This window comes from Petaurus breviceps, unplaced genomic scaffold (genome assembly GCF_028583685.1).
Source record: "Petaurus breviceps papuanus isolate PSGF00001 unplaced genomic scaffold, PetGlider_PUasm1.0 90925, whole genome shotgun sequence".
NCBI lineage: Eukaryota > Metazoa > Chordata > Mammalia > Diprotodontia > Petauridae > Petaurus > Petaurus breviceps.
In genome coordinates this window covers 7,701,201-7,724,623 of record NW_027187380.1, presented here as the reverse complement: position 1 = coordinate 7,724,623, position 23,423 = coordinate 7,701,201, and the positions used below count along the sequence as shown (strand labels likewise).

General features: G+C 36.9%; 2 protein-coding genes across 2 annotated transcripts in view; both read right to left on the bottom strand.

Annotated features, from left to right (window-relative positions):
• The window catches only part of LOC138152763 (EF-hand calcium-binding domain-containing protein 13-like), a 98,045-nt gene extending 93,922 nt beyond the window's left edge, over positions 1 to 4,123 (bottom strand). The window contains exons 1-3 of the mRNA XM_069076850.1: positions 3,785 to 4,123; positions 1,655 to 1,798; positions 1,103 to 1,174 (exon numbers count right to left, since the gene is read on the bottom strand). Coding sequence (XP_068932951.1) covers positions 1,103 to 1,174; positions 1,655 to 1,798; positions 3,785 to 3,827 — 259 coding nt within the window. The 5' untranslated portion in view covers positions 3,828 to 4,123. The remainder of the gene's footprint in view (positions 1 to 1,102; positions 1,175 to 1,654; positions 1,799 to 3,784) is intronic.
• A 45-nt stretch (positions 4,124 to 4,168) lies between these two features.
• LOC138152762 (EF-hand calcium-binding domain-containing protein 13-like) overlaps positions 4,169 to 23,423 on the bottom strand; it is a 70,336-nt gene continuing 51,081 nt past the window's right edge. Inside the window, exons 14-20 of the mRNA XM_069076849.1 lie at positions 22,657 to 22,728; positions 20,819 to 20,983; positions 18,616 to 18,687; positions 8,674 to 8,817; positions 6,242 to 6,313; positions 4,769 to 4,909; positions 4,169 to 4,206 (exon numbers count right to left, since the gene is read on the bottom strand). Coding sequence (XP_068932950.1) covers positions 4,169 to 4,206; positions 4,769 to 4,909; positions 6,242 to 6,313; positions 8,674 to 8,817; positions 18,616 to 18,687; positions 20,819 to 20,983; positions 22,657 to 22,728 — 704 coding nt within the window. The remainder of the gene's footprint in view (positions 4,207 to 4,768; positions 4,910 to 6,241; positions 6,314 to 8,673; positions 8,818 to 18,615; positions 18,688 to 20,818; positions 20,984 to 22,656; positions 22,729 to 23,423) is intronic.

Sequence of the window (23,423 nt, the reverse complement as noted above, 5' to 3'; positions counted from 1 at the left end):
AGTAGTAGTAGTAGTAGTAGTAGTAGTAGTAGTAGTAGTAGTAGTAGTAGTAGTAGTAGTGTAATGTTGTTGTTCGGTCATGTCTGACTCTTTGTGACCCCAATCTTGGGTATTCTTGGCAAAGATACTGGGGTGGCTTGCCATTTTCTTCTACTTTTCATTTTGCAGATGAGGAAATTGAGGCAAATGGGCATAAATGACTTGTCCAGGGTCACATCTGAGGCTAGATTTGAACAGAAGACTCCTCTTCCTGACTCCAGGCTTGGGACTATTATTAACAGTGCCACCTAGCTGCCCAGTAGTCATAATAGTAGTGACAGTAGAAATAGTAACTGTAATAATAGTAGTAGTAATTATATTAATAGTAACACTAGTTGGAGGAGTGGTAGTAGTAGTAGTAGTAATGGCAGCAGTAGTAATAATACTGTGCTAAGTGGTTTTTATAAATATTGTTTCATTTGATTCTCACAACAACCTGCAACGTAGATGCTATTATTATATCCATTTTACAGCTGAGGAAATTGAGGCAAACGGAGCTTAAGTGATTTACTCAGCTAATAAGCACAACTAATAAGGGTCTGAGGCCAATTCTGAGCTCACATATTCCTGACTCCAGGTACAAAGCTCTGTCCAATATATTACCTATCAGGGTGGGGATTTACTAATAGCACTCTTAGATAATAAGTGATCTCAAGCTATTCTGAATAAGTCCTATACATCCTCCAGGTCTAACTCACAGGAAAATAAATATTTAGAGCTGGAAGGGATCTTAGAAGCCAATCCCCTCATCTTACTAAGGAAACTGAGGCAGAGAAAGGTTAAGTGACTTGCTCAAAGTCATACATCTAAGTGTCTGAGGAGGGATTGGAACTCAGGTCTTTTTTCATCTCCTAAGTCCCATATCTTGTATGAAGTATTGTCATCTTATATGACTATTTAACACTTTTACTGTTACCTAACTCTTTTGCATTTATATCTTTTCTGGCCCCCAAATAAATTTTTTAAGTTGTGAAAATTTTTTAAAGTTTTTAAAGTTGTGAAGTTGTTAAAGTTTTTAAAGTTGTGAAAATAAGAATGTTCCCATTCTGAAATTCATACTCACTTTGGCATTCATCAAACTTTTTCATTGTAGTCAAGTTATTGATAAAGTTCTTTAAATTCACCGTTCCATCCTCTGCCAAAAAAGAAGGAGGAAAACAATTTAGACATTCTGGTGCAGAGAAAAGTAAACCTATAAAGTCAAGTCTACAAAGTACAGTGAAAGTATTGAGAAGACCAAAACCAAAGTAAAGCCTGTCCCAAAAACTAGCTTGAGAATTACTTATTCTCATACCCTTGGTTTATCATATTTTAAAGCTATTTAAATAATTTACATTTTAAACAATGAAATACAGAAGCATAAGGTACATGATACAAATCCAAATTGTTTTAAACTTAAGTAAATAACAAAGTTAACCTAAGAAAATCTTAAGATGTATATAGGACTTAACAATGAAAAGTATTTGGTCATGTCAAATAAAATGTTCTAGTCTTCCTTTAAAAAAAAACAACCAATAAGTAAATATGTGCAAAAGAACTAATTGAGAAGAACTTCTACATGAGAATGATTGCATATGGAATCCTGTCCCCACTCTCCCCCCACTGAAATACTCACCATTGAGATTAGTGGTATCCAATGCTTCCTGTATTTTTGCATCAGTTAAATGGATTCCCAAGACACGTAGCCTTTCCTGAAGCTCAGGGATGATGTTTTCATCACTTTTGTGAATGTTGATTTGACTAAGAGACTCTTTAAAACCTAGTAAGAGGAATCATCATAATCATTAAACATCATCAAAATATGGAAATCTGGCTGAGGAGATAAAAATCACATGGAAACAAGATGAGGTTTACACCTTGCAACATTGTCACTGAAGTCATAACATGGGTGCTTGCTTGCAAGGAGACTATAGATAATGAGTTATGTTCAACTGCAAAAAGCAAAGCAATTACTACACACACACACACACACACACACACACACACACACACACACACACACACACAGAGGCAACTAGGCCATAACCGAGATAGAGCCTGGATCTCTGTTTATGCTAATATAGAGAATTCCTGGATGAAGAAACTCCCTCTTAGCAATGCAGGTCAGTACCTTCTCCACAATTTAGAGTCTCTGAGAGTTGGTTGAATCATTAGCCTAGGTTCATACAGCCAATATGAGTCATAGGCAGGGCTTGGTCCCCGATCTTCCTGGCCTCAAGGCTTACTCTCTAAAATATCTAAGAATAATAGCAGGAATTGGAACAGCAAATGATGGTGGGAATTGAGTGAACTACTCTAACTCCATCTTGTGACTCTATTCTGGTGCTAGCTTAGTTCCCCTTTGTATTCAATTATGGGTCTAGTCTAACTTCTGTCTTGTGAGAAAACTATTCATTTTCATGTTCTCATTTCCCTTGTGTATATCCATATATATACATTTGTGTGTTTATCTGAGTGCTGTATTTCATTCTTAATTGACAACTGTTTTATTAGCAGTTATTGCTCCCTGGCATTTGTCTACAGAAGAACTTGTGTATAAAAGAGTCCTGGATAAGGTAAGGAATAGCTAATGGGAGCACAGTGTAATAAGGAATAGGTAATGGGAGCATTGAGCCATTAGTGATTGATTCATGTTCTAGTCTTAAAATAAACTAAATTAGACTAGAAACAATATTCTTAATGGCTTATTTACTGAACCACCTTATGCTTTACCACAATGCTGCCCCCATCCAAGAAATGGAGAAGTAAATGCCAATGTTATTATAAATGAATGAGAGACCAAAATATAATGGTTTGATTTGATTCACTATTCTTACCATTAAGTGCCACCTTCTGGTGGATATAGGAGTACATATCACCAACATATAGCTAGTTTAAAATAATACTTTTAACTAACTATAATTAAACCTCCAATAGATAAGATTGTATCATAATTTCATCATAATCATGATTATAACTAAACCCCAGTTCTGAGAAGTATACTTTGTGCTATTTAAACCATGACAAAACTATAATCTTCCCAAGTGATATGAAAATCTTTCTAACCATACTACCTTTACATGTCCCTTTCTCAATGTCCTCTCTCCCCCAGACCTCCATTATTTCTTTTGCTATAGTGTTAGTACTATATTACAATTTATATTCCCATAATAGTGAATTTCAGGAGAAATATCTAGATGCTGCACAGATGCTATCTCACTGATTTTTACAAAGTACTGAGGTTAAACTGAGGAGTAGCATTGTGCCTGGATTCAGTTTTATGTCCTTGTCTTTCATTGTTGAAAGCAATTGCTATATAATTTGCTTCGGTATTATTTTCCCCTTTGTGTGTGTTTTCCTCCCAGATTCTTATTTGTTTGCATCCTAAACAGGTGGAGTCAAATAGACATTTATTTTGTACTCATTTATAAACTTATGGAAGACATGACTATAGAGATAGACCCAGAGTCAGAAAGATCTGGTTTCAAGTCTCTCCTCTGATACATACTGGCTGTGTGACCCTAGACAAGTCATTCAACTCCTTAGTGTCCCAGGAAACTATCAGACAATAAATTGCACAGCAGATGTGGTTCTGCATTGGTAGAGGACATTTTCTCACTGGGAGTTCCCTATTTCAAGGAAATCATAATTCTGGTCCCAAAACAGTAATTTAAAACCACATCTAGTTCCCTTGGAAAGAGGGTAAAAATCTTAAAAAAAAAAAAAAAAGAAAGAAAGAAAGAAAAACAACACAAAACAAACTTACCAGCAGCTTCAGGAATCAACAGCACTTTGGATAAGATGCCCATGAATTTAGATAAATCCACCTTGCCTTTTTCTGTAACAAGAAGCAAAAATCAGCTATTTCAATGCATCAAACAATCAAACCTTTGTTAAGTGCCTACTGGATAGCAAAGAGATCACATCAGCCAATACTTATATAAATTAATGCTGACTATTCATTGGAAGGACAAATATTGAAACCAAAACTTAAATACTTTGGTAACAAAATGGAAAGACTCTGATGCTGAGAAAGATTGAAGGCACAAAGAGAAGAGGACTGCAGAGGATGGAATGGCTAGATAGTGTCATGGAAGCAATGAACATGAGCGTGGACAGACTTCAGGAGATAGTGGAGGACAGAAGAGCTTTATGTGCTATGGGCCATGGGGTCATGTGTGCCATAGGCTAGAGACATAAAGACAAAAGTGAAACAGTCCTTGACGTCAAGGATCTTATAATTCCTTCCTACTCACTTTTTTTTTTTTTTTTGCTTTTTTGCCCAGAGTCACACGGCTAGTTTTTGTGTTAAGTGCCTGAGTCCAGATTCAAACTCAGATCCTCCTGACTCCAGGGCCGGTGCTTAGCTTCCTCCCACCCACTTTAATGGAAACCTAGTCCTCCCCTAAGGACACAACCCTCTTCACTTTCCCAACTCATAATTTCAAGTGAAGGGGGATACTTCTTGTTCTCCCAAACTACTTCCAGAGAGCTATTTTACCATTCTCCCTCCATGACTACATTGGCATTTTGTCCACTGAACAAAACGTAAGCTCTTTGAAGATTTTATCTAAACTCCCCCAGTGCCTAGCACAGTGGAGCATTGTGTCTACAACAAATTTTTGTACTGTTGCATTAGGTGATTCTAAAATCCAGTAAACTGTGTTTTATGATATTCATTCTGAATATAAAATTTCTTAAGAAAACATCTTGTGCTTTCAAGTTTTACCAAAGCATTGCAAGTGCTCACCATTGGTAACCTCTGGTAACATTTGCTCAAGCACTTCACTTGCTCCATAAAGACCCCGTTCAATCAATGAGTTCTTAAGTTCATCATAATCAATGAGATTATCATGGAGATTTTCTAGGCCAGAAGAGGCTAGCTGCAAAGCTGAAAACACATAACAAAGATAAATGGTCAGATGGTTGTAGTTGGAGTCAGTGGCAGCAATAGGGTCTGTCATATGTCATCAATTAATTCATATACAGTTTAAGATACACAACATATATATGTATATATATATCACAACTATCTAAGAAATTGATTCAAGAGATAAAGATAAACATGCTTCAATGACCTGAAAACCTAATCTATACCTAACTGAAAACTTTTGAGCTATAATCAAGGCTAGATGGGGAAAATGTTGACTGCCATAGTGGCGTGTTGCTTCACATATGACCCTGAAAGTATGCATAAAGACAAAAATGCCACTATTAATTTATACTACGATGAAAAATATTATACCTTTGGAAACATTAAATTATATTATAGTACAAGGGCAAAACTAGTTCCAAATGCTCATTGAGAAATAGATTAATGCTACAAATATATTTTGACTCTCTCAGCATTGAGAGTAACATATTTGCTAACAGTCCACTAGAAATTGCCAACCACTTGCTCTGCTCTCTTGAAATGGAGACCAATAGTTTCGAAAAATCTATAAATTCTGTGGCATCCAAATCTATTAGAAAAGTTGAACTAACAATTTTCTAAACTAGAGAGGGTCTCAAAAATCACTTATTTCAACCTCTCCTTCTACAGATGAAGCAACTGAGGGCCAGAGAGGGGACATGATTTGCCCAAGGACACATATTTACTTCTAGAACTAGGAGAACCTAGGTTATCATAATTCCCAGTTCTTAATTCACAGGACTTAAAATTCTTAGTCTGAGCAAATTAAGTACAAAAAGTAGTTCTATAACTTTACCAAAAAAAACTTAGTTCAATAAAAGCTAGAAAAACTAATGTACAGTTTGTACAAAAGTGCAAAAAAATGTGCAATTTCCTCAAATCAAACCCTGTTCAAGTCCTCCTCACTCCATACTAGAAAAATCTTTAGAAATAGCACTTAGGAAGTATAATATAAAAATTATTTGGTTCCCTTTGGAGTCCAGTTAGGATTCCAAGCTCCTGTGTCAGGTTACCTATTCTTCTGTGACTTAGGTTAATTGGATGATTTGCTATTCCCTAAACAAGTCTAAACTTTTGTCCCTATTATCAGTCTTTGCTGATGATGCTGAGTAAAATGCTATTCCCTGGTTAAACTGGTAACAATATTTCAGGGATCAGCTGAAATGTTACCTGCATAATGAAGGCTTCTTTGATGTCTAACCAAAATGATGGAAAAGTTGGGATATTACATTGACTATTTTTAAATAGACATTTCATGGTGAAAAATTATCTAATCCAATATTTTTTCTCCAAAATGCGGTCTTCACTTACCTATGGAATCAGCAAACACTGGAGTCTCTGTTAAACCACTGATGAAATCTTTTAACTGAATGTTCCCACTTTCTGTAAGTAAAAAATTCAAAGGTATTGATATTCAAACACAGACCCCTGTCAGAACCCTTTTCCTATTAGTTACTGTTTAGGTCTGCCTCTTCCATCGAATATTTCTAAGGTTTCTTTTTTTCAAACCAAGAAAAAGACTTTTCATGTATCTCTATTAAATTTAAAACTGAAGAAACAGGCTATAATCTTGGCTTTGTGTTGTGTTTGTTTTTCAAATGAAATGATGCCTTTCCTACAGCTTCCCTTCAGTAACTTTTTGTAACAACTTCGAAAAACTCAGGCATTTTGAGGGGAGAAGTGGCTTTAATTTCTTGAGGTAGGAAAAAGGTGAGCTAGAGTGATAAAAAATTAATTATGGTAAATTAAGTCAATATTTTACCTGGTTTGGGGTCTCTTTTAATAACTTCATTATAGTAGACTCATCAAGTGATCATCCAGCCTCCTCTAGAAGACCTCCAAGAAAACGTCACTTACCAACTCTCAGAGTAGTTCATTCTACTTCGGCACAGTTTTAACTGTTAGGATGTATTTCTCTGATATTAAGTGTTAACTTGTCTATTTGCAACTTCTATCCATCATTCCTGTATCTGCCCTCTGGGGCCAAATACAAGCTTAATTCCTATCCCATGTGATATCCCTTCATATACTTAAATATAGTTATCATGTTCCCCCCCACCCAGGTTTTCTCTTCTCCAGACTATACATTCTCACTTCCCTTAACCAATCCTCATAGGACAGGAATTTAAAAATCCTTCATAATCCTGGTTGCACCACCACCCCCGGAACTCTCTCTAGATTATCAATGTCCTTCTTAAAATAGGTTGTCCAGAACCAAACACAGTACTTCAAATGAGATCTGATGAGGGCATAGTACAATGGGCCTATTTCCTCACTATTCCTAGAAACTATGCCTGTCCTAATGCAGCCCAATATCCAATTAGCTATTTTGACTTCTAGATTTTACCACTGACTCATACTGAGTTTGCATTCCACTAAAAAACCTCAGGTCTTTTTTCAGGGCAACTCCTGCCTAACCGTGCTTTCTCTGTCATATGCTGATCAAGTTCATTTTCTATACTTAAGTATACATAAGTGTAAAACCATATATTTGCTTCTAATTAATTTCATTTTACTTGATGTAAGCCGATACTCTAGCCTGTCAACATCTTTGTGGATCCTGGCTCTACTTCTACTCTAGCTGTCTAATCAAGCCTTATGCCATCTGTAAATCTGATAAGCATGCCATCTATGCCTTTATCCAAGTCACTGTTAAAAATGTCACAAAGACTAGCCAAACATAGATCTCCACTGGAGACCTCCTGTCATGCTGGCACTGAATCATTAACAATTACTCTTTGGGTCCTGCCAAACGAACAGTTCTAAATCTACCTAAACGTATTTTTACTTAGTCCACATATTTTCATCTTCTCCAAAAGAAGAGTATGAAATAATTTATCAAAAGCTTTGTTAAGGTCTAAGTAAACTATGTTCACAATATTTCCCTCATCAACTAGTTTATTAATGCTGTCAAAAAAAAAAATGAGGTTAGTCTGGCATGACTTGTTCTTGATTAAGCCAACTGGCTCTCTGTAAGTTCATCACCCATCTTTTTAATGATCCAGTCTAGAATCTTCCAAGGAATGAAAACCAAACTCACTAGCCTATATAATTTGCAACCTCTAGACCAGGTGATTTCAACTCATCAAAGACAAACTAGGTGCTCTCTTAATATCTCATGACATGACTTCTTAGACACTTTTGTTATGTCATTTCTAGCACAGAAGTCATTCCCTTTGACAGAGAAAAGCAAAGCAAGAATTAAATAGCTCTGCCTTTTCTTCATTATCATTTATCATCCTCCAATATACCCCAAGAAAAGATATAATACCTTCCTTTATTCTCCTCTTTCTTATATATGGAGAGAAAGCTTTTTTTTGTCCTTACTTTCTCTCAGCAGCCTCAGGTCATTCTGAGGTTCAGCATTACTAACACTATTTTTATATTTTTATAGAACCATGCCATACTCATAATCACCATCTGTTAACCTTGATTTGCTTCTACCATCTGTATTTTTTAAAATCAAAATTGGTTGGTGAGTTCACTATATATCCATATCACTCTCTTCAGATATATCTCATTTTTCTTCCTAAGTGGAATTCTTACCCTTTTCATCAAAATTTCCTACTTGAATATATCTCATCCTTCCTAGGCTTATTGTATTGGATGAGGGAATTACTGACTTGGAGTACTCACATGGAAGAAATTACAGAACCATCAAAATACCAGTTAACGTTATGAAGAATTATCCTAACAGCTTCCTGTAAATAAATAATATAGAAGTCCACTCTAGGAATGCTCACTATCAGTGGCACAAGATGCAAAGACTTGATCCAAGTTTTCCTTTGGCAAGTTGATATTCAAATCAGCCAGGGCATGCTTCAGTTCTGGAATACCAATCTTTCCATCTTCCAAATGTGTCAAAATGTCAACACCCTTTTTCAAGGCTACAAGGAAAAAGAACATAAACAAAATATCATTTGATGACTAGAGATGTCCATGGAAAGTATACGAGTTTTTTTTATTTCTAATTTTGTATTAAATTCACAACAGGAGAATGAGTATGCCAATAAATACTGTAAGAATCAAAACTGTGAACCAGTGCAGAGTATAGTATGCCATAGCCTAGAATACAATATATTAAAATGACAACAATGTAAATGGAAAGAAGAAGAACAACAAAAGCTAAACACTGGGTAATTATAACGACCAAGCTTGGCCCCAGAGAAGAAATAACTCTCAGGATTTCTGCCTAAAGATGGGAAAGGGAAAGTATAGAGAAGCCCACTTTTCCTACATGAATCCTAGAAAGATAACTGAAAAGGACCCCAGAAAGGCTGATGATAAAGAAAACCAGGGGAAAAAATAGAAGCTGCTCTATTCATTCTAGAAATGTACCAAAAGACTGGTACAAGGAAAGGAGCCCAGCTGGCAAGACTTGAAATCAGCCAGTGCTCTAAAGAGATGGTATTATAAGCTGCTCTGAACTCTAGTAATGGGAATCCTAAAGTCAAATCAAAGCTCTGACCCTAAAGAACAGAAGAGGAGACAGAGCCAGCCCCAGTAGGTTCCTATATAGGAAGACAGGGGATGGTTGTGCACTCCTCAGAACATGGGGAGCTACAGCATGAAGAAAAGGGCCAACTCAGCATCTGGGTACCAATGCCAGGGGTCTATATAGGAAACCTGAGATAGGAATATTCTCCAATATCTAACTAGGCCCTCTCATAGTCACAGTAGGGAATGGAATAACAAGATTCTTTAACAGTATTTTTAAAAAATTTCCCAATTACATGTCAAAACAATTTTTAGCATTCATTTTAAGTTCCAAATTTTTCTCCCTCCCTGCATTCCCCTCTTCTGAAAATGGTAGGCAATCTGATATATGTTATACATGTGCTACCATACAAAACATATTTCCATATTAGTTACAGTTGTAAAAGAAGAAACAGATCAAAAAGGAAAAAAAACACAGAAAAGAATAAAATAAGTGAAAAAAATATGCTTCAATCTTCATTCAGAGCCCCATTGTTTTTTTTATCTGAGTGTGGATAGCATTTTCTTCCATGAGTCCTTTATACTTGTCTTGGATCACTGTGATGCTGAGAAGAACTGAGTCATTCATAGTTGATCATCACACAATGTTGCTGATACTGTGCACAATGTTCTCCTGGTTCTGCTTATTTCACTTTGTATCAGTTGGTATAAGTCTTTCCAGGTTTTTCTGAAATCTGCCTGTTCATCATTTCTTATTGCACAATAATATTCCATTACATTAATATGCCACAGCTTGCTTCACAATTTCCCCAATTGATGGGCATCCCCTCAATTTTCAATATTTTGCCACCATGAAAAGGGCTTCTATAAATATATTTGTACATGGGGGTCCTTTCCCCCTTTTATGATCTCTTTGGGATACAGACCTAGTAGTAGTATTGTCGAATCAAAGTGTATGCACAGTTTGGTTGCCCTTTGAGCATAGTTCCAAATTGCTCTCTCAAAAGTTGGAGCAGTTGACAACTCCACCAACAGTGTCCCAATTTTCCCATATCCTCTCCAACATTTAGCATTTTGCTTTTTTGTTATATTAGCTACTTTGATAGGTAAGAAGTGGTACCTCAGAGTTGTTTAAAATTGCAATTCTCAGGGCAGAGCCAAGATGGCAGAGTAGAAGCCGAAAATTCTGTGACCTCCCCCACAACCACCTCAAATACCTATAAAATATGACTCTAAACAAATTTTATAGCTACAGAACCCACAAAGTGACAGAGAGAAATAAATCTCCCACTGAAGGCAGCCTGGCAGGCCGATAGAAGGGTTCATTGCAATGCACTGGGAGCCAAGCGCAGTCCCCCATTAGCCATACAGTTTTGACCCCAGGGAAGCAGCAGTGGCCAGAGCAGACTTCGGCAGAGTGAATCACCAGAAGCTGTGGCAGTTTCCAGACTTTTCAACCCATAAATGCCAAAAAGAAAGTAAAAGATTAGTCAAGAACTCTGTTGGAAAGAAAGGGCGCGGTCCAGCCCCTGTCCCCTGGGCAAGAGGTGGTGGACGCACACGTGGCTGCCTCAGGAGCTCCTGGCCTACAGATTGTAGGGGGACCAAGCGACCATTCAGAGGGTAATCACTCATGCTTTGACCTGCTTAGATCTGGGTCACTTTCTTGGGAGGTGGTCATGGGGTGAGAAATGCCAGTTTGCCAGTGTGGTGTCTGTAGAGAGAATGCCATCCTCAGACCTCTGACAACATTTGAGAAAACCCCAGAAATTTGGGACAAAGCTCTCCTCTCTGGAAGCAGAGTTCTACCATGGCAAAGAGCTCAAAATTCAAGTAATTGACTGGCAATATGATCAAGCAGAGGAAGCACAAACAGACCACAGAATCCTTTTTTGGGGACAAAAAGGATCAAAGCATGAAATGGGAGGAAGACAACAAAGTCAGAACCCCTGCATCAAAAGCTTCCAAGAAAAATATTAATTGCTCACAGGCCATAGAGGAGCTCAAGAAAGATTTTGAAAATCAAGTAAGAGAAGTGGAGGAAAAACTGGGAAGAGAAATGAGAATGATGCAAGAAAATCATGAAAAGAGAATCAACAACCTGACTTAAGAAAATAATACCTTAAAAATAGACTAACGCAAATAGCAAAAGAGGCCCAAAAGGCCAATGAGGAGAAGAATGCCTTAAAAAGCTGAATTTGCCAGATGGACAAGGACTTTGGAAAACTCACTGAAGGGAATAAGTCCTTTAAAATTAGAGTGAAATAAATGGAAATTAATGACTTTATGAGAAATCAAGATACTATAAAACAGATCCAAACAAATGAAAAAATAGAAGGCAATGTGAAATATCTCGTTGGAAAAACCACTGACCTGAAAAATAGACCCAGGAGAGATAATTTTAAAACTATTGGACTACCTGAAAGCCATGATCAAAAAAAAATAACCTAGAAATCATCCTTCAAGAAATTCTCAAGGAAAATTGCCCTGATATTTTAGAATCAGAGGGCAAAATGGAAATTGAAAGAATTCACTGATCACCTCTTGAAAAAGATCCCCAAAAGAAAACTCCTAGGAATATTATAGCCAAATTCCAGAATTCCCAGGTCAAGGAGAAAATATTACAAGCAGCCAGGAAGAAACAATTTGAGTACTGTGGAAACACAATCAGGATAACACAAGATCTAGCAGCTTCTACCTTAATGGATCAAAGGGATTGGAATATGATATTCCAGAAGTCAAAGGAGTTAGTATTAAAACCAATAATCACCTACTTAGCAAAACTGAGTACAATGTTTCAGAGGAAAATATGGTCATTCAGTGAAATAGAGGACTTTCAAGCATTCTTGATGGAAAAACCAGAGTTGAATAGAAAATTTGACTTTCAAATACAAGAAGCAAGAGAAGGTAAACAGGGAAAAGAAATCATAAAAGGAACTTATTAAAATTGAACTATTTACATTCCTACATGGTAAAATTATAATTGTAACTCATGAGACTTTTTCTCAGTATGAGAACAGTTGATAGGAATATATATGTATGTATATATATATATGTTTATATAGGAGGGTATATGTGTATATCAATACTTATGTGAGTGCGTGTATATATGTGTACATGTATACATAGAGAGCACAGGATCAACTGAATAGGAAGGGATGATATCTAAAAAATAACATTAAGAGGTGAGAGAGGAATATAATGAGAGGAGATAGGGAGAGATAGAATAGATATAAAAGAGGCAAGAGAAAACTGTTACAATGGAAGGGAAGAACAGGAAGGCAAAACCTTACTCTCATTGAATTTGGCTTAAGGAGGGAATAAGATACACACTAAATTGAGTATCTTGGCCTACAGGAAAGTAGGGGGGAAGAAAAGAGGGAGTATGATAGAAGGGAGGGCAGATGGTGGGGAGGGTACCTAGAAGTGCACACTTTTGAAAAGGTACAAGGTTAAAGTAGAATATAGAATAAGTGGGGGTGGGATAGGATGGAGGGAAAGTCATTTTTTTCACAATGTATCTACTATGGAAATGTTTTGTGTAACTACACATGTATAACCTATATTGAATCACTTTTCCTCCCAGTAGGGGTTGGTGACAAGGGAAGAAGGGAAAGAATCTGGAAATCAAAGTTTTAAAATCAAATGTTAAAAAAAATATATATATATTTTTTTACATGCAACTGGGAAGTAAGATGTGCAGGCATTGAGGTATAGAGGTCCATCTTGTCCTGCTAGAAAGCCAGAGGGGGATGGGGGAGAAGAGAAGAGAGAGAAGATTGGGGGAAAGGGTATTCAGTACAATGCTATTTTGGGGTGGAGGGGAGGGGAGGGATGGGGAGAAAATTTGTAACTCAAAATCTTGTGGAAATGAATGTTGAAAGCTAAAAATAAATAAATTAAACAAAAAATAATAAAAACATTAAAAAACCAAATCAAATAAAAATTTAAAAAATAAAAAATAAATAAAATTGCAATTCTCTAATCAAAAATGATTTAGAGCACTTTTTCATATATCTATAGGTAGCTTTAATTTCTTCCTTTGAAAGCAGCCTGTTCATATCCTTTGACCATTTATCAGTTGGGGAATGACTTGTATTCTTATAATTTGACTCAGTTCTCTATATATTTGAAAAATGAGGCTTTTATCAGAAACACTTGCTGTAAAGATTATTTCCCAGCTTTCTGCTTTCCTTCTAATCTTGGTTACACTGGTTTTGTTTTTACCAAAGCTTTTTAATTTAACATAATCAAAATCATCTATGTTAAATTTTGTAATGCTCTCTATCTCTTGTTTAGTCATGATGTCTTCTGTTCCCCATAGATCTGACAGGTAGACTATTCTTTGCTCTTCTAATTTGCTTATAGTGTCATCCATTATATTTAAATCATGCACCCATTTTAACCTTATCTTGGTAGACAGTGTGAGTTGTTATTATATATGATATATATATATATATATTATATAATGTTACTGTTACCAACAGTGAGTGTTGGTCTATATCTAGTTTGTATCCTGTTATTTTCCAGTTTTCTCAGCAGTTTTTTGTCAAATAGGGAGTTCTTATCTCAAAAGTCTTTCAGTTTATCAAACACTAGATTACCAAGATTATTAACCATTTTCTTGTGTATCTAATCTATTACACTGATCCACCTCTCTATTTCTTACCCAGTACCAGATAGTTTTGATGATTACTGCTTTATAATGTAGTCTGAGATCTGATACTGCTAGGTCACCTTTCTTTGTATTTTTTAAAATTAGTTCCCTTGATATTTTTGATCTTTTGTTCTTCCAGATGAATTTTCTTGCTATTTTTTCTAACTCAATCAAATAATTTTTGGTAGTTTGATTGGTATGGCACTGAATAATAAATTAGTTTAGTCAGAATTGTCATTTTTATTACATTGGCTTGGTCTATGCATGAGCAATTGATATTTTTCCAATTGTTTAGGTCTGACTTTGTGTGGAAAGTATTTTGTAATTGTGGTCATATAGCTTCTGGGTTTATCTTGGCAGGTAAACTCCAAAGTATTTTATATTGTTTACAATTATTTTAAATGAAATTTCTCTTTCTATCTCTTGCTACTGGGCTTTGCTGGTCATATAAAGAAATGCTGGTGATTTATGTGTTTATCTTATATCCTGCAACTTTGCTAGTCATTAATTATTTCAAGTAGTTTTTTTAGTTGATTCTCTAAGTACACCATCATATCATCAGCAAAGAATGATAGTTTTGTTTCCTCTTGCCTATTCTAATTTCTTCAATTTCTTTTTCTCCTCTTACTGCTATGGCTAACATTTCTAGTACTATAATGAATACCAGTGGTGATGATGGACATCCTTGCTTCACCTCTGATTTTACTGGGAAGGCTTCTAGCTTATCCCCATTATACATAATGCTTGCTAAATAGATACTGCTTATCATTTTAAGGAATACTCCCTTTATTCCTATGCTCTTCGGTGTTTTTAATAGGAATGGGTGCTGTATTTTGTCAAAAGCTTTTTCAGCACCTATTGACTTAATCATACGACTTCTATTGGTTTTGTTATTGATATAGTCAGTTATATTGATAGTTTTCCCAATACTGAACCAAACCTACACTCCTGGTATAAATCCCACCTGGTCATAGTGTATAATCTTTGTGATATATTGCTATAATTACCTTACTAGTATTTTGTTCAAAATTTTTACATCAATATTCACTAGGGAAGTTGGTCTCTAATTTTCTTTCTCTATTTTAGCTCTTCCTGATTTACATATCAGCACTATATTTGTGTCATAAAAGGAGTTCAGGAGAACTCCTTCTTCACCTATTTTTCCAAATACTTTATATAGTATTGAAATTAATTGTTCTTGGGGGTGGAGCAAAGATGGTGGAGTAGAAGCATGACCTTCCCGCAGCTCTGGCTTCCACCTTCCCCAATCCATGTAAAAAAGGGACTCTAAGCAAACTTTGGAGCTGCAGAACCCACAAAATGACACAGAGAAGCTAACCTCTTGCTGAGGACAGCCTGGCAGGCCAGCAGGCATCCAGCTCAGTGCTCTGGGAGCCTAGCCCAGACCCACACCAAGGCTTTAGCCCTGACCAGCCTCAGATTTAGATTGGAGCAAATGGAAGCTTTTTATGAGAAATCAAGATGCTGTTGAACAGATCCAAACAAATGAAAGAATAGAAGGCAATGTGAAATATCTCATGGGAAAAACCACTGACCTGGAAAATAGATCCAGGAGAGATAATTTAAAAATTATTGGACTACCTGAAAGCCATATCAAAGTAAGAACCTAGAAATCATCCTCCAGGAAGTTCTCAAAGAAAACTGCCCTAATGTTTTAGTACAAGAGGGTAAAATAGAGTTTGAAAGAATCCACCAATCATCTCCTGAAAAAGATCCCAAAAAGAAAACTCCTAGGCATATTATAGCCAGGTTCTGGAATTCCCAGAGAGAATATTACAAGCAGCCAGGAAGAAACAATTTGAATATTGTGGAAACACAATCAGGATAACCCAGGATCTGGCAGCTTCTACACTGAGGGATCAAAGGGCTTGGAATATGATATTCTGGAGGTCAAAGGAGCTGGGATTAAAACCAAGAGTCACCTACCCAGCAAAACTGAGTATCATGTTTCAGGGGAAAATATGGTCATTCAGTGTAATAGAGGACTTTCAAGCATTCTTGCTGAAAAAAACCAGAGTTGAATAGAAAATTTGACATTCAGATACAAGAAGCAAGAGAAGCATGAGAAGGTAAACAGGGAAAAGAAATCATAAGGAACTTATCAAAGTTGAACTATTAACATTCCTACATGGAAAAACAATAATTGTAACTGATGAAACTTTTCTCAGTATGAAAATAGTTGAAGGGAATAGAAATATATATATATATATATATATATATATGTCTATATATGAGGGTATATGGACATATGAATACATATGTGAATGTGTGTATATATGTTTACAAGTATACATACATAGAGGGCACAGGACCAATTTAACAGGAAGGGATGATACTTAAAAGGTGAAATTAAGAGGTGAGAGGAATATAATGAGAGGAGATGGGGAGAGACAGATTGGGGTAAACTATCTCATACAGAAGAAGGGAAAATGGTTACAATGGAGGGGAATAGGAAGGCAAAAGGGAATGGGTCAATCTTATTCCCATTGAACTTGGCTTGAGGAGGGAATGAAATACACACTAAATAGGGTGTCTCACCCTCCAGGAGATTAGGGGGGAAGGGGATGAGAGGGAGGATAATGGAAGGGAGGGCAGGCTGGGGGGGGAGGGAAGTTGGAAGCACCCACTTTTGAAAAGGGACGGGATCAAAGTAGAGAATAGAACAAGTGGGAGATGGGATAGGAGGGAGGGAAATATAGTCAGCCTTTTACAATATATCTACTATGTTATTGTTTTGCATTAGCTACACATGTACAACCTATACTGAACTGCTTATCTTCCCAGTAAGGGTAGGTGACAAGGAAGGAAGGGAATGAATCTGGAATTGAAAGTTTTAAAATCAAATATTCAAATATATATGTATACATATGTGTGTGTATATATACATATATATACTATTATTAATACTATCTTACATGTAATTGGGAAATAAGATGTACAAGCCCTGAGGCATAGAGATCCATTGGAAAAGTAGAAAGGGGTATGGAAGAAAATATGGGAGAGAGCAGATTGGAGGAGGGGATATCCTGTGGGACTGCTATTTTGGGGCGGTGGGTAGGGGAAAAATGGGGAGAAAATTTGTAACTCAAAATCTGGCGGAAACTAATGATGTAAATCAGATGTTAATAAAGCATTTAAAAAAAAAGAAATTAATTGTTCTTTAAATGTTTGGTAGAATTCACTGGTGAACCCATCTGGCCCTGGGGATTTTTTTTCCTCTAGGGAGTTCATTAATGACCTATTCATTTTCTTTTCCTAAAATGGGGATTTGCAAGATTCTTATTAAAAATTCAAGACACCTGGGGCGGCTAGGTTGCAGTGAATAGAGCACTGGCCCTGGAATCAGAAGGACCTGAGTTCAAATGTGGCCTCAGACACTTAACACTTACTAGCTGTGTGACCTTGGGCAAGTCACTTAACCCCAATTGCCCTGTCACCCCTTCTCCCCCCTCCCAAAAATAAAAAAAAGGAAAAAAAAGAGAAATTCGGGACAACTGAAGTTTCTGAAGGACAAAAGGAAACAGAATTTGGTGTTCCTCTTCAGACAGAAGGATTATTTTGATCTCCTATCTTAATGGGAACATTTTAAAGGGGTAAGAGTGATCACCATCCCACAGAAATGTTTGGAATATGAAGAAAATGGTCAGAAGGCTGATGTATGCCATTTGATTACAAGGGTGTGCCTGGAAGCTTTGAATAAGAAGTGTGGAAGGAGAGATTGAAGCTTACCTTGTGGTATGTTTTGAGTGTGAACTGAAGGGTGAAAGTCAGAGCAATTTCCAATAAAATAAATCCAAAATGATATAGTTTTTGAGTGGCATGAGAAAGGTAAGAATACTGTGTGCAGGACAGAGCTTGAATCCATGGTAACAGATTTCACCTAACCCTTGATAGGTAAAAGTATAGCTGCTATAAGGAATGAGAGCAGTTAAATTTGAAAGGAGTCTCTGGCATTAAGTTTAGGAGTAGATCAACAAGGGAAAGCAGAATGGATGAGAACAGAGCCTAGGAGCCCTTGAGGCAAAAGGGCTTGCCCTTAACTCCCTTACTTTGTATGGGCATCATGGTAAAAGATCTTGAGCCTAGTTGCTAGTTCTCCCACACACAATGTATAAATTAGTAAGAAAGACTGGGAAAAAAAAAAGAAAGACTGGAAAGACAGGTTTTGCCGTACCCTCAATCTGAATTATGGGCAGATGAGTTTTGCCTTTGTGCTTCCATTCTGAACAGAGAGAGATTGCCCAAAGTAGCAATGGATGATCAGGCAATTCTAAAAGAGTCAAACATATTGAATGGTTCCTCATAATTCATCGTAATGGGATTTGAGCTAGACAAATGATAATCTATTCTGTTCACCCACTATTCCTTGAATTAGATGCTTTCAGTAGGTATCACTATTCTCCTGAACAGGTAGGAAAACAGAAGAGAAAGCAATCACTTACTCAAGTGGCTGGTGACAAGTGTTATAAATTAAGATTCTTGATATTGACTCAATTTAAATGAAAAAGATATATCCAACACCCAGGCTTTTTCCCCATTTGGTACATTTTCTATAATATGAACGTATTACCATCTTTCACAGGATGTTCCTCACTCCGAGACAAGGCTGTCATAAATACGTTGAATTTATCTCTGTCTGGACCTAGAACATAAATTAGAGATTATTAAAAAAGAAGAAAAAACAGGATTGATGTACAGGTATTACAAGGCATGGAAGAAAACTAAGGAATTCATTCTATAGAAGGTGAGAGGATATAGCAAAATGGCAGAAGACTGGCTTTGGAATCAAGGAAACCCAGTTCAAGTTGTATCTCACTAGGCTACATAATCATGAGGAAGATAATTCATCTTCTCATTGACCCCAAGAGACTCTCAAAGACGTAAAGTTCTAGGTGAGTTGCTAATATGTATTTTAGAAAATTTCCTCACACAAATAAAATCACAAATCTAGAAAAATATGTGTATTTAATTGTAAAACTTTGAAAGAGTATTTTAAGCTAAAAGATGGCAATGTGGTTAGTATGAGGAACTCAACTGCTTATTGCTACAAAAACCTATCTCTTTAACACCAGTTATTCTCCCACTGATCATCTAGGTCTACAAATCATAGAATACCATTATCTCAGAATAATTAAAATTATGTGCAGTGTGGTGAGGGGATGGGGGTGGGAAGAAGATGTAGTTATCAAATTAATTGCTAAGTAACCAATTTTCCTCTAGCCTAGTAGAAGATACCATACCCAGCAGGAAACGGGCCCTGTAGTTGAGGAAGGAGACAGTTCTGAGAAGATTGAGCTCTGGCAGTTTAAAAGAGAGCCAGCTATGGGAGAAGAACTCAGCTTTTTAGAGAGGCTCACTCCTTACCTCTTGGTGGGAGAGGGAATGTTTCTCTCCTCCCTCGTCCCATAACATTTTGTAGCAGAGATGCTCACCTATCAGGAAATAGATAGCATACCCTATAGGAAGCAGACCAAGGGAGCCTAGTGGACACGTCCATCAGAGACATTACATGCAGGGGGAGCAACATGAGAGCTCATGCATGAGAGGCATGAGTCACCTTACCCACATGTGTTCCCTACTAGTGTGCTCTTTGTGAATACCTACCCTTCCCACTCACTGTGTGTGATTGTGAGAGAATGCACCCAGGTTTACAGGGTAAATGTTTTGTAGCTACCATTCTCAACAAACACCCTTGCTTTGAGTTAATTGATTGGCAATTAATTGATTGACAGTTAATTAATTAACTTATTGTCTATTAAGGGTAAGAATATCAGTAGAAATTTATGAGATAGAGTTTTAGGAGTATAAATCCACAAAGTACTTTGAAATTGCTGCCCCACCTCCCTACCCCACATGACCTATTTCTTCTTATAGGGTTTAGCCCTAGGACTCTGAGGGAATTTGAAGGTAACTGTAGCATCACGGTATATATCTAGGAACTTAGATCTGCTAGTAGGAAATCAGATTGGATTGAGTTAGGTAAGCCAGAGAAAGAGTGAACTGTTCACATGCCTTGGTAAGAGGTGTGAGTCTGGGTTTTGCCATATATACTGTGTAAACCCCAACAGTATCTCTTTTGTTGTATTTCACTGACAAAAGCCCTCTGAGATTAGTGCAACAAGCATCACTGCCCTAATTTTACAGAAAAGAGATTAAATGCTTTCCCCAAAGTCTTATGACTACCAAGAGTAAGAGGCAGAATTCAAACCCAGGTCTCTTCTGACTTCAAATCCAGCATTCTATCCACTGTATAGTGTTACCTCTTGATCAAGTCTATCACCATAGCTTTGTAGCTTACTGATGGCTATGAGAAAAGTATATGTTATTTTATTCTTTGACAATCTTCTTAAATTGCCTTTAATTTGAAGAAACCACAGAACTATTCAAACTTCCCTGAGAGGAGTAAAAAGGAAGAAAGAGAAAAGCTTTTTCCCTCTGGAAATGAAATTTGCCCTCTCTGAAATGCTATAGATGTTAAACAGCCACACACCATCACTGGAAGCTATGAAGTCAACTCTGAAGGCTAATTATGGTGACTATATAAGATCTTCACAGTCACCGCCTTGAATGGGGGCAAAGCATAGAGTTGTCTCATTCCAAATGTGTTCTGTATAGAACAATTTTAGAGCAAGTTTGCAGTACTGTTTAGGAATGGTGGCGCTGAGGCTTTATTAGCATTTGGCAACGTATTATGAAACCCTTGGGAGAATATGGCCTGTCCCACTATAGCACTTTGTCCACATCAAAAATTGGTTGGTACTTGATCAACTCACCTTCAAGAAGAGGAGCACCAACTGCTTCCTGAATTGCTTGATCAGATAATTGCATTCCCGTGGATTCCAGACCATATTTGCGTTGAAATATATCTGAATATACATCTTTTATAGGCAGAGGAGTTGTTTTATCCTGGTCCATTGTGCTGATGTTCTCTCTTAATGCTACCCATAAAATTAAAGTAATTCAGAATGGACAAACTATTTCATTTATGGGGCTAAACAAAAATTAATATTATGAATACCTTTTTTCCTAGAAAAACAAGTACTTCACTAGTTCAGCTTTACAGTAATTTAGTCATGATTAACAAATAAAAAGTTTTAAATGTCTGTGAAATTTTAAGTTCTCACTTGCAAATAAGGAGAATATACTTGAAAAAAGTAGTTTTTTCTAACTAAACACTAAAGACATTATTAAGGATACCTTCAGTGTGTTTTCAATTTCTAGGGATAGTAATTCTTATACGTTAAACTCTAGTCTTAACGATCTTTCACCTTATTTTGCCCAGAAGCAGGATACCGATTCACTTCCTAGACATCGTTCCCTGCCATGCAGACTATGGATCTAGTTAAACTCACCGTTCTTCCACACATTAACACTCTATTTCCCATTACCATCCTTCCCTCCTGTCTCTCTACCCCCAAGCACGTATCTAGAATGATTCATCCTTACTTCTACCTCTTAGAATACTTAACTTCTTTCTAGGTGTAAGCTCAAGTGCCACCTTCTACATGAGGCTTTTCTTGATTCTCTAAGCTGCCAATAAATTCCCACCCACCTACTCCTGGAATTTATCTTTTCACTATGTTGCATATACCTCCATGTATACTTCTTCTCACCTTGCTAGATCGCAAGCTTCTGAAGAGCAGGAGTTATAATCACATTTGTCTTTGTATCTCCTCCAAGCACCTAGCACATAGTAGGTGCTTAGCAAATATTTACTGATTAATTGAATATGAAATTGGTTTTTTAATTCAAGTGAGAGGCTTTGCATTTATTCCCATTTAATTTCATATTACTAAATTTGGTCCAATATCTTTTGACACCATTGAGATCTTTTGGGATCTTGATTATCATCTAAAAAGTTAATTTCTCAAGGGGCGGCCAGGTGGCTCAGCGAGTAAGAGCACCGGTTCCAGTGTTGGGATGACCTGGAGATCGAATCCCGGGCTCAGACACTCAGCACCACACCCAGAAATAACTGGCCGGGTAACCTTGAGCAAGTTACTTAAACCCAATTGCTTAAAAAAAAAAAAGTTAATTTCTCCCAGATTGGTGTCATCTGCAAATTTGATAAGCATGTTATCTATGCCTTTATCCAAGTCACTGATAAAATATTAAATAGCACAGGGCCAAGATTCTTGCAACAATTAATTAGAGACTTCATTCCAAAGAAATGTCTAACTATTCTTTGGACATGGCTATTCAACCAATTCTAAATTCATCTAAATATACTATCTTCTAGTCCACATCCATTCATCTTACCATTCATCCAATGAGCATTTATTTAAGCACCTCCCATGCATAAAAATCATTAAGAACTGACATTTGTATAGCTCTTTAAAGTTTGCAACTCACTTTACATACATGACCTTGTCTGATTCTCACAACAACTCTCTGAGGTTAATATGACAGTGTTATTATCCTCTCATTTGACAGAAAAGGAAACTGACGCTCAGGCAAGTGAAATGAGTTGGTTAAGGTCACACAGCTAGCAAATGTCTAAGGTGAGACTCATCCCCAGGACATGCTCATTCAAAGCCCAGTACTCTCCCTCTATACCACTCTGACTTGACAGACTTGATACTCTACCTTGATCATTTGACAAAACTCTTACCAACAAAATTGGAGAAACTGTCAGTGCCCCTTAAAGTTGACACAACATCTTTGATATTCACCGAGTCACCATCTGCAAGGTAGAAAAGAGAAAGACTGAGCCAGAACAAAATTCAATTTTGGTCCTTTTATTGACCACTAAAAGAGAAGTTTATTTTTTTTTTATTTCTCTGGGATATTTGCTATTTATTAAGTGCTTGAAACTCATTTTACTGCTACTCCCAACCACCCTAGAAAGTAGGCATACCATTTCTGATTCTGATTACAAGCAAATAGAAGTTCAAAAAAGTTGAGAGAATGAGGTCAACAGATTATAGGCAGCAAATGGGATCAGCACTCACAACACCCAAACTTCTCAACTTTTGCAGGCTTTTACTAGTTTAGCTACTAGAAGATTTTCCTTAGAGTAATGGAGAGAGAACCAATCCTGAAGTCAGAAAAAGCTGGCTATGACACATACTGGCTGTGTCATACTGGTCAAATCACATCTAGCTTCTTGAGGCTCTAAGGCACAGGGAGTTTCCTTACCCAGGAGTTTTCGGTACCAGTGGATAACCCTGGCTTCAAGCCAGAAGCATTTGCATTAGAAAAAAAAAGACAACCTCTAACTCATTGGTAGAATGATGACAACAATGCTTGCTTGCATGAGGGGGATAGATGATATAAAAGCTTTGGAAGGAGAGACATCCTTCCTACTATTAGGGAGTAGATATATAGAGACAGACAGACAGACAGACAGACAGACAGACAGACAGACAGACAGACAGA